The sequence below is a fragment of the Uloborus diversus genome, chromosome 3 (genome assembly GCF_026930045.1).
Source record: "Uloborus diversus isolate 005 chromosome 3, Udiv.v.3.1, whole genome shotgun sequence".
Taxonomy (NCBI): domain Eukaryota; kingdom Metazoa; phylum Arthropoda; class Arachnida; order Araneae; family Uloboridae; genus Uloborus; species Uloborus diversus.
Genome location: NC_072733.1, coordinates 54,565,454 through 54,577,588, shown reverse-complemented (window position 1 = coordinate 54,577,588; position 12,135 = coordinate 54,565,454). Strand labels below are relative to the sequence as shown.

The window sequence follows — 12,135 nt, the reverse complement described above, 5'->3', positions numbered from 1 at the left end:
CCAAACGATCGAACGCAGTGACAAATTTATGTGGTCCAGAACCTGTAGTGATTCAACGATAGAAGAAATCTTGATGAGAGCAATGAGTAGAATGCTAAATACTGATCTTTTCCTCTCTACAAGTATTGACTCAAGTTGGTAGTGATATTGCTCGTTGATACTAGTCGGTCGTTTATAAAAATGTGGAGTTGTGATGAGGCCTTTAACGTTGGGGTAGTAACATAAAAGGATATGGAATGCAAAAAATTTAGTGGCATTTCTTTTGTAAAGGAGGTATGCAGTTATGTCTCTAGCTTCTGTTACGAGAGTAGTTACTATCTGTTAAGATGTGTAAGCCCGAACCATCTTTTACACCGAATGTTATGAACAGTAAAGATGGAATAACAAATTGCTAAAAACTTCTAGTACGAGTTATGCGCTAATCCACTCCAACAGTATTCGATGAATCTGGTTTCAGAAGGAAAGAAATCCTGTATCGTTAAAGTGTTATTATTTGAAGCAAAAGATCCATCCACCATCACAAAACAAACAGCTGGTGTCATACATGTTATAGATGGAATACAACTTCTCGATCATGTTTTTTTTTTTTTTTTTTTTTTTCCGGTAATGATCTGCAAGCTTCAAGGAAATATGCCAGCAATGCATTGTAGATGTCACTTGTAAGTATGGGAAAGTTAGTGTCCTTTTTGATGGATACAAAGAAGGAGAAAGCACCCCAGAAATATGATCTGCGTCCTTTTGCAATAGCCAAGCCTTCTGCTCTAGAAGACTTTCTGCGTCTCTTATCTTGAGCTTGCTCTAAGGGGTTCATTGGATATAGTGAATGTTTGAAAAGAAGTGGACTGCAGTGCTCAGCTATTATATGCACCAACTGTGTTAGACATAGCTGCAACAATGACGATTTTGACGAAGATCTATATTCCAAAAAAGATCTTGGTAACGAAGACTTTTTGTTACAAGCTTAGGAGAAATCATTTGAAAACTCCAGTTCTGACGGATAGTTTATCTCAATCTGTTGACGTATTTAAGGCATGCATTTTATAACGCTAACAGAAAATTTTAATTTAAAATACTGCAAAAAAGCAACATAGTAAAAGGGGGAAAAAGCAGTTCAGCGTAATTTCTCTGACCATTTAATCCAATGTGCATAAGAGGGGGAGGGGGGATCTTTGAGTATATTATTTCTTTTTGGGAGGTGAGTTACTGTTCTTGTGGGGTAGACAGTCCTGATGTAATGTATTTTAAATTTTCATGAAATAATACTTATACTTGAAATAGTAAGGAGGGGAGTCATTTTATTGGTGGGGTGGGGGGTACTGTAGCTTTGGGTGGAGGTGCGTCATCGCATTTGGAGGATGGACACATATGATTTCTAACTTTAACTTTGCATAAAATAATATTTCCACTTGAAATGTATGGAAGAGGGGGGGGGGGGTTCGGGGGTACTGCTTCATTTACGGGGATAGGGGGCTCTGTAGCATTGATGAGCTGTGTCATCTCTCTTGGGGGGGGGGGCAAACACCTTTAATTTAATGCTTTTAAATTTAGTATAACATACATAATATTCCCAATTGAAATTAACTCTAAAAATTCCGGAAAAATACCCAAAACAGCCCATTCCGAAACCCGACGCACAATGGGGTGGGACTTTTTACCTTTTCTTATTGGGAGGGTAATAAAAATTTGCAACAGGTTTAAACTTTTTTTTTTGATGTTTGGGTCCGACCCCTATTTTTACTGTACTACTACTGGAGTTATACCTTATTTCATTTTAACTTAAAAATAACAATGTTTATTGCAAAAGATACTTTTTTTCATTAAAATTATGGTAATAAAATTATGGTATGGTAGTGATGCACGCAACTTTCACGTCTCATGAAAGATATTTTTTGTAGAGATTTATAAATACCAAATTGCAACAGGTATTTTTTGTTCGTGAAACTTTCCTAAGAAAATTTCAAGTTAACAACTAAACGCAAAAAATGTTAATTAGCAACAAAAAGCAATTAGTGCCTTATAAACAACTGTTGCTATCAATTTTGTTATTCATACGCAGATTAATTTTCATAAGTCTGTTTGATAATCTTACGTAGTTAATGCAGTCAAGGTCGTTTAATGTGACTAGGTGGTTTTAGTAGATATTCATCTTCAGTAAACAAGTTCCTTCTCCGCAGGAGTTCCTTTTTCTGGGGAAAATTCTGTTTTCTTTATTAATACTTTATGTTCGATCTTTACAACAAAACAGTTACTATGTTTAAGTTCATTAACCGAATTTTTGTTGTCAGACATTTTTATGTTCAAATATTTAGTTTATTAGAAGCGTACTTATTAAATTTTACGGTGCATGGTTTTGAGGTAGAGCAGATTTAATAGCAATTTTATTAAGTGAGTTATAATAGCAATTTTTTCACTTAAAAACACAGTAAGCTTCTGTCGTAGTTTATTATCTAAACTTAACTGGATCTAAAAATACTGTGTTTTTTTTTAAACAAGTATTTCAGTTGTCAGTTTTGATGAAGTTAGAGCCAAAATAATGTTTAATGGAGAACAAAAATGTTTAAGTCGGAAACATTTGCAGCTAAATTAGAAATATAATCTGAACTCTGCACTTCATGTCCAAAATAAATTATGACTTGACAGAACAATTTTCGTTTTTGTGGTTTCATGTGCTTGTTTTTAGTATCTGCACTAACTTTTGTTAAAGCTTGACCACGGACAGATGGCGGATGACTTGAAGCGGAAACATCATTTTTATCATTTATGATACGCTGTTTGTTATTATTTTGTAATAGATAGGATCAGCGAGAACCCGCCTCTTACTACTCAAAGCTTTCTGGCTAATTCTACTTGTCACAAATGATAAAAGTGATGTTTCCGCTTCAAGATCATCTGCCATCTCTCAGTGGTCAAGCTTAACTAAATATATGATTTGGTTCCAATACTTCAAGTAGGCAGGACAATTTACATTCAAAACGTAATTAACTAATTCGAACTTCAAACTTACGATTGCTTCCAATGTCGTGAACAGTAAGAAAAATTGCTTTCTTTTCAGCATTATCGAGATCACCCTGTCAAGAAAAAAAAGATTAATGAGAAGATTTGAGAACAACAGCAATTGATGGTTTTCATAGATACTATACAATTGCCCATGAAAGATAATAAGCTGTCTATACAATATAACTGGTCATCGACACGCATTTCATTAAAACTTCATTGAGGAGGGGAAAACCTCGTAATAAGTCTGTGTACAGTAAACTCCCGACTTCCCTCGGGTGGCTTATCCGCGGTCTTATAAACTTAAAAAAACAAACAAACAAACAATTAAAATTACTGGGCGATGACTAACACAATGTTGGTTCAGTCAACTTGGCTCCTTCGCGTTATTAACACGACGCTCTCACTATCTGAGCTATTGGGCTTCCATCTCGGCATGCTCTACATTGAAGCAATGCGTAATAAATCAGCAAAATGAATTGAAATCAATGCTTGTTTTCCGTTCAAGTATTTTTAAAATGTTATACTGTGATTTACCATGATAAAATTGATAGTTTCCTGATTTTATCTACCGAATCTTCCAAAGAGTTTAGATGGAGTTAGAGCTCATGGATACGAGGGCCGTCCGAAGAGCTAACGGCACCAGGACGAAAGTTTTCTGGCACCCCTCCCCCATTATACGCACAGAAAATCAAGTTAGTTACAACAACAGTGCATAATACGCGTGAACACGTCATGCTTGATTTTTTTACATATTAATGAACAGAACAATCAGAGAGCTATGAATAATGCAAATTAAAACGCAAGCAATGAATCTGTATCTAATATTTATAAAACATTAATACCCAAAAACGTTTCGAAAAATGGAAATGTTAAAAATCCAAATATTTATCTTGTAAAATTAGTTACTGAATAAGTTACTCAGATTGATCAAACTAAGAACACTGAATAAATAATTTTCTTATTATAAATAGGAAATGTATTTATCGAAGTAAATTACACATCAAAATTAAATGTTGATCTGGACCCATCCAATTATTCTTTTCCACGTTTTTCAGTCTTACTTGTACCAACTTATTACCAGTTTTCACAGATGTTAAAAACAAAGATGTCATTCTTTTACGTCAAATATTTGTAAGTTTTAGGGGAAAGAGCCCACAAATACACAACAATATCGAAATTCGCTCCAATTTGTGTTTTTGGAGCTCTTTCGAAAAATTACTGACCCTAGTATTACAACATTTGGCCTTACAATTGCATTTTAAAACTTAAGTTTAAGAAAATATTCGTGCAAGGGTCCCTATAACACCTTTCTTTAATATCACAAGCCAAAGTTTTTTTAAACGACACTTACAAAAAATTTAAGTGGTATAGCCCCTGAATGTAAAACATTGCTTAAATTTTTTGGACCATAATTTTGAAAAAAAATTGCAGGGAAATACTTCAGATCCTCCTTTTCATAAAATCTTCCAAGTTTGTTAAAAGTTGCGTTTTTGAAGCTTCAATTTCAAAAACTTGCAGGGAGAGAAGGAATTGATTCCAATCTAATTAAAAAAATAATCGATCGAAAACAGGCTCTGAGCTCCCACCTTTACATTAACGTCAATAAACATGGTTGTCACTATAATTGCGTCTTTAAAACTAAAGGTTTCAAAATTTTAACCTGACTCCCCCCCCCTTCCTTTCTTAGGGGGCGCTGCAAGGCGTCACTCATTTTATACGAATACGATGAGGGGCGATATAAGGAGCCCCTCAATTCGTGTGAATGTCTTTGTGTCGCATCGAAACTAGGGGCGCCTTGAGTCGCCCCCTCATTTCGTGGCACCCGGGGCGATAGCCCCGCTTGCCCCCCCCCCTTCAGGCTGTCCTGATGGATACTTTTAGTTCAGAATTTTGCCGAAGAAAATGATTCATTTTTTTTTTCTTTTTTCGTCCTTGGTGATTTGAACTCATAACATTCGCATCATTAACACGACTCTCTAACTAACTGCACCAATGGGCATCTACTTCGGGAGGCAGTACATTAAAAACAAAATCTATTCGATTTTACAACAAACAGCCAAAATGCAAATTGCTTGTTTATTTTTCTCCGAAAGAGGTGAAAAAAATCTTTGTCTTAATGAAATTTGATAAGGTATTAAGTTACGGCGTTCTCGCAAAAAAAAAAAAAAAAAAAAACTATGAGAAATAATATATATATTATAATTGTAAGCCGACAGAGTGGTGTAGTGGAAAGGGATTGGCAAAAGACGCTGATTCGAACCTGGCTCCAGTAAGTGGATTTCCAAGATGCCGAAACTTGACAGTGTCTATGTCGTATAATTATGCAGCATGTAAAAAATTCCTCGAGTACTCGTTGGGGTTTGAGTACTCTTGGCAAAGCTTAACTCCTAGTGCCTTTTCTCATCGGAAAGAGCCCAGGTGCCACCATCTGGTGGATAAACTGGGTGCCAAAAAGCCAAAATTATCCTGGTAATTGTATTCACCCATAGTGATGTCACATGAAAGATTGGATGCTATGTTGGGGGATCGCACAAGTTCTGCAAAAGGTAAGGCCTCTAATGCAGGGGACATTGGAAAGGGAAAGTAAGTTAAAGTTGTAAAAATGTTCTTCTAGATTGTGAATTTTGAACGATATTTGCCACTATTCATTACATGGTTGATACTTCACTGAAGCACTAGTTATGAAAACTAGCTTTGTTCCACGTGGTAGTGAACACGAAAGTGGTGACAAGAAAGAGCATCAAATTCAGCCACTATGTCGCCGGTGATCGATATTAAGAGTACAAAATGAGGAGCAAAAGCAACTTTTCATTTAATGGCAATAAAAAAAATAATAAAATGTAAGCTTTAAAGCCCCTCTAAAGTACCGTTTCGAAAAACAAGTTTCAGCTTGTTACATCTCGAAAATTTTTTTAAGCTTAAGTTACTACAACATGCTTTAAATTGCTTCTCATAATTATATTTGGTAGATACGAGAACATTTCTTCAATTGTTAACATAAGCTTTTTATTTTGCATTTTCCCAAAGCCTTTTCTTTGAAACGACAAACAAGGAGGCTTTACTTATTTTCTAAAACATTTATCCTCGACTTACAATACTTTATTTTACTGATGTATAAATTACTGAAAAATGTATTTTTAGGTGGAAAGCATTTATACAGGGAAACAAACAACTGCAATGCATTTTCAGTAGTTTCTTACTACGAATAAAGTAAAAATTGAATGAAGTAAAAGTAAATTGTTTTTTTTGGACTCACACTAATTTAATTTAGAATACCAATATTTAAAAATCAAATTATGGACATTGACTTGTAGCGGGTATTTGAAGTAGCTAAAAATATAAGCTGAAATCTCACTACGTACAAATAGAATTGATTTTATTTGAGTTCTAAAATATTGCACATACACTTAACAAAAAGTTAGGAAATAAAGTTCTTCAAATGTATCGAATTCTTATTTCTGAAGATACTGCAGTTTACCTGCCCACAACAGAATTATGTTAAATATTAATTCACGTGCTAATATAAATCACTTGTGCTTTTGAGCCATTGTATAAGTATATTAGCAATAAAACATAATCGCAAGAAGTCCCTGAAAGCCAACTAATGGTACAAAGAAATGATTGGACTAAATAAGATTCGGAAATGCAAGGAAACAACTTTTATAAAATCTAAATCAATACTTCTTTTGATAAATAAATATAATAAATCTTTGTCCATGAACTCAAATCCGAAGAACAAAAGCGCCTACGAGGGTAATGCACAAGAAATAAAATTTCAACAATGGAACTCTGTTTCAGGATTAGTCCTTTTTCAAGACTTTCCTTCCTGTATTGAGCAAAGATCGCTGGAACATTTGCAGTTCCTTTTAGTTTGTTAGTTACGTTCATTTGGAGGCCTTTATCTGAGTTAATTTTTATGCTAAATTAGTTATTTGTGCGTTTGCTATGTTTGTATTTGCTTTGTACTTAATAGAGGAGCAATTGCAACTCTAGGTATCACAATATCCAAACCCAGCCATACGAGGGGGGGGGGGGGTCAGGTTTCACCACGTAAGACGTATGCGCTAAAAGGTGGAGTGAGCTGGAGAAAGGTGGTACCACAATGTGAAAAAAAGAAAAAAAAATCTTATGCATTATAATACGAGACAACCTTTCGCCAGGAAACGATTTTTTTGTTTCAAACGTCAAACGGTACAGAATATGTTACAATCAGCTACAGAAATATTTAATAACTAACATGTCTTTTAAAGGAATAAATCTTACTAATTCCGAACAACTGTGTTCTTCTATTGTTATTAGAAATCAGAATACTGATTTAGTGACTACGAGAAAATTTAGACTGACAGCTGATTAGGGAGGTAAAACCACTTACAGCACATAACTAAAATTATTGCTATTTCACCAACCAATACGTGCGTCAAACGACCCCAGTCTCCCCCAGGGCCGGCTCTAGTAGTTTTGCCGCCCTGGGCGAGGTTGACAAGTGCCGCACCCCCCTCCATTGCTCTTTCCAAAGTACGTTATTCAAATACAAATCGGTAATAAACAAAGAAATAAAATCCTAACTTATATCCGAGCCTTAAAACTGTTTTCCGGTATCAAATACTCCAGATAGACTGGTACATTAAAAGTAATCCTGGGTAACTTCAAACTGTTGCTTTTCTCCCATTTGTCATTTAAAACTAAATAAATAAAAAAACCTATCATTTTTTAAAATAATAGCGGGACGGGTTTGGAATCTCTAAACAAGTCGCAATTAATAGCGCAACAAGGTGTAGTAGTGCAACAAGGGGAAGCAGAGGCTCATAGAGGGAAGTGTCTGGGATCCAAGAGGCAGAAGCAATTGACGAAACCAGAAAATAATTTTAGGGGGGGAGGAGCAAAAGATTTCCTCATTTGAAATGGAAGTCAATCACATACATTCTATCTCTCTCTCACTCTTTCCCAGCAATTTTTCCAATCATATCTAATGTATACATTGTATATGGAGAGAAAGAGGTGATAAAACTTCTGGTTTTGGAAAGGGGTCGGTCAGTACTTGAAGATGGAGCACGTAGAAATAGAGGGGTCCAGGGGTTCTCCCCGGGAAACACACACACATTTTCGAAATTCTACACCTAAAAACGAAGTTTTTGGCGATTTATGGTATTGTTAAAGGGATAAAAGTTTTGAATACCCTGCCTGGAAATTTTTTGGAATTGATGTCTTTAAAACACGATTACTTACCATATTTGTGGCCGTTATGGAAAATATTATGACTCAGAAACTGTATTTGACCAATTTTTGGATTTTTTTAATATGGCCCTTACATCATTTCGAAATTGAAGTTCCAAAATCGCAATTGTAAGACAATCTTAGTGATGTCAGGAAAAAAGGAGATACTAGGGCTTTCCACTGGAAACTTTTCGAAATTGAATTCCTACAGAGCGTTCTTCAATGATGGTACCGGAAGAGGTTCAGAGATTCCTTCCCCCTAAATTTTTCAAATTGTAGTACTAAAAATTCAATTTTCATATTTTCTGAGAACTAGAGAAAGGGGAATAAATGAAAGAGGAGAGCGGAGAACCAGTACGCCTGAAATGTGTTTAAATTAAATGTTTGATGTTACATTTTTCAAATACATTTTATTAAAAGTGCTTGATGGAAACTATAAAACATTGTTGATACTTTTTTCTACAATAATAAGTATAAAGTAACACTTTTAATCGTAAAAATTTATATGAAAAAGTGTTTCCCAGAATCTCACAAACATTTATTGAGGCAAAATAGCATTAAATGGCTTTTTCTACCCGAAATAATGGTCCAATTTTCTTGATTTAGGTCTCATTCGAAAGCCCGCGTAAAATATCCCTCAAATTGATTCACTTGCTTTGAATTTCCAAAAAAAAAGGCTGTAAATCACCAGGAAAAGAGTTATAAGCATTTTTAAGCCTAATAGAACATCCATATCAAGTCGGAAATTTATCGTTTGCCAACTAGCTCAGTTTAAATCATCGTGAATAAAATCATTTTGGATTTGTTGCCATTTTTTTCTCGCTTGTGAACAAACAAAATCTTGCTTTTGCTTTAAGGTAAAAATATCCCCTTTTGCTTTTTTTTTTTTGTACTGCCAGCATAAGATAGTCAAGGATTTTAGTTGCACTAATGGTGAGTTGCGTTTAATTTATTCAGGATTTAAAGATTAACAGTTAACAAAATTTAAGAATCATTTTTTGATGGGAAATTTTACAGTATATATTTTTTTCTATTATTTGAGCCCAGTTGTTGAACACGCGTCGCTTGACTTATCTTTTATTTTCGAGGCTGACCGTGCAAAGCCGCTAGTAGATAAATAAATCAAGTAATTTGCCGCGCTTAAAATTAAAGTGAGTTCGTAGTTAAATTCCAAACTAGTTTTTGCATATCCAAACACTGATACACAATTTAAACTCTTTTATAGCATTAATGTAGCGCATATTGTGGCACTGAAACATGTATTAATATTCTCCAAAGACTTTTAAATCGCACAATTTGCCGCCCGTCAAACTAAACTGAATTTCTAGTTGAATTCCGAACTATGTTTTGCATATTCGAACACACTCTAAATTATTATTTTTATAACATTAAAGCTGCGTATCTTATGGCACTGAAACAGATATTAAAAACTTAAAAAAAAGAAAAGAAAAAAAAAATCAATTTCGAAATTTGCCACCCCTAAAATCTGCCGCCCTAGGCGGCTGCCTAGGTTGCCTATCCCTAGAGCCGGGCCTGTCTCCCCCATTACTAAAACTTTTTACTTGTTAAATTTTATTTCGTGACTTGTTTACGGTCACTTAAAACAGGGAGTAGTAGTTGAATCAAATTTCAGCGACGCGACACTGAATGGCCCTTAGTAAGAGCGCATGTTACTTAGCTAAGTAGAGTTACTCGAAGCAATTCTTCGGGGGAAAAAAAAAACATATCCATTTATTGCAAAATCAGTCAAATCTAGAGTTACCGAATTCGGCACGGTGTAAACACAGAAACCTGTCTTGCTATTTTTGCTTTTCAATTTTATTACTGAAGAAGTTAAAAACTTAGTTAGGACCCAGGAATTGCTCTATAAATAAGACAATTCTTGGACACCAACGCAATTAATGCAATGGCTATTTTTAGCCTTCGTAGCTAAATGAGCATTATTTACTTAATTTAGTTATACTTGAGATGATATTTCTAGGAGAGATAAAAATTTGTGTAACGTAAAATAATTTCTATATTAAAAGAATAATTTAGACAAAGTACACTGTTAATAAAACTACAGGTTGCATTCGGCACCTTTCAGGGGTGAAACGCTTGTTCACCAGTGGCACCTAATACGGAGCTGAAATTGCACCCCTAACTAGGATGAAAAACAGGCACCTTTTAAAAAATAGGCAGCCGGGGTGAAAAGAATGAACCTTCGGAGAGAGAAATGGCACCCTTACTGTAGATCCTCCTCCTCCCTCCCCCGTATTGTGTGGGTTTTTGAATACAGTTGTGTAATTCTTCTTTTTTTTTAATAGTTTTGTTTTGATTGATGATATTCTACGTTTTGGACATTTTTCACATTGCATGAATTCAGTACTGGAAATGATTAAATCTTGTAATTACAGCATTTGATCATATTTCAGAGTTTTCAACATAGTTAAGAAGTGCTCATTGCTTTAATTCATCTGATCGTTCTCTACATCAGTGTTTCTCAACCTCTTTTGACCCACGGGTCGGTAAAAGCAAATGAAAAACATTGCGGATCTGTGAAATTTTTATCTTTTTCTTAAAAATAAATAAAATAAATAATAATTATAATAACTCTCGGGGAGGTAAAAAAAACTTGTGAAAAAATTCTGCGTACTGATGAGTTTTTTTTTCCACAAAGTAATATTAAAAATGAATAAAACAATGAATATCTACAGACTTTATTTGGTATCAAAGAGCTGTCACAAATATCTTTAAAGTTAAAGACGAGTAATTATTTGAATAATCATAGTTAAGTTAATGATCATTTGTGAGAAATAACCACACCGAAAGTAAAGTGTAGAGGTCCTACTTATGAATTATTTACTTGAAGAGCCAAAAATATTCTGGGATATTAAAGTTACGGAAAAACAAATTCGTTTCTCAAACGTTCAAAATTTCAATCAAAATTACAATAAAATAAAATGCGCATGAAATTTTTCGACAGTTTAAAATTTTAAAGAAATTCCTAATGCTATCGAAGTATTAACCGCTAACAGGAAATGATTCAAACACTTGAACGAAAAAGCAAAAGAAAAGCTAGACGGAGAGAGATTTCTTTTTTATTTTTTGCGCTCGCTGTTGTGTAGTAATCTACGAAATACAAGAATCATTTTTATTTAGGTTCTCACTTGTTGATTATTGATAATCTTATTGCAGTTATCAGTTTAGTGATTAAATGTTGCTTATCGAGTACTCAAGAAAATAATGATACATATATTTAGTAGCGTTTTGAATGATGGAAATTTCACGACAGTAACGGTAAACTGAAAGTCAACAGCTAACGGTACTACGGTATCGTAACGGACTAACGGTAACTGAAAAGCATTAAACGTACTTTTAACTATGTTTGAAAGCCCAAAGCTACAAAGTGATCAAAAGCTGTACTTACTTGTTATTTTAAAGAATTATCCTAGAAAAGTTGAGATTTAATCCAATAGTGTACTTCATTCAAGAAATGATGTGAAAGACATAGAAGCCATGCATAGATACATTCTATCATTCGTCCGCTATATTGAAGTGGTTGAATGGTGAATGTATGCCGGAAGCGCATGCTCCAGCTAGTCATTTTGCGATTGCTTGCTGTTTTGGCACCATTGTCTACGATTGTCTGCTGTTTTCGCACCCCTGCTCTACTTCCTGGCTAGTATGGCACCCTTGGGCACCATGCTTTCACCTTAGGGGGAATATATTCACTCGTCTGGAACCTCTGGTTATAACAGTGTATTTTTGTACACTGGAAAGCAATATCTTCCATGTCCACTGTTTTTTGATTGCACGTCTTATAAATAATTTGATTCATAAAAAGTGAATTACTTGTCAGTTGTGTTTATTCTGTCTCGCTTTGGCCAGTGATAATCCCCAACCGTTCTTTCCAGGGACCTACAACACACTGTATGACGATTG

At 34.7% G+C, this 12,135-nt stretch overlaps 1 protein-coding gene across 1 annotated transcript in view; it reads right to left on the bottom strand.

Moving 5' to 3' along the window:
* Positions 1-12,135, bottom strand: part of LOC129219329 (uncharacterized protein ZK1073.1-like) — a 276,015-nt gene that overhangs the window by 167,858 nt on the left and 96,022 nt on the right. Inside the window, exon 3 of the mRNA XM_054853685.1 lies at positions 3,005-3,068. Within this exon, the coding sequence (XP_054709660.1) occupies positions 3,005-3,068 (64 nt within the window). The remainder of the gene's footprint in view (positions 1-3,004; positions 3,069-12,135) is intronic.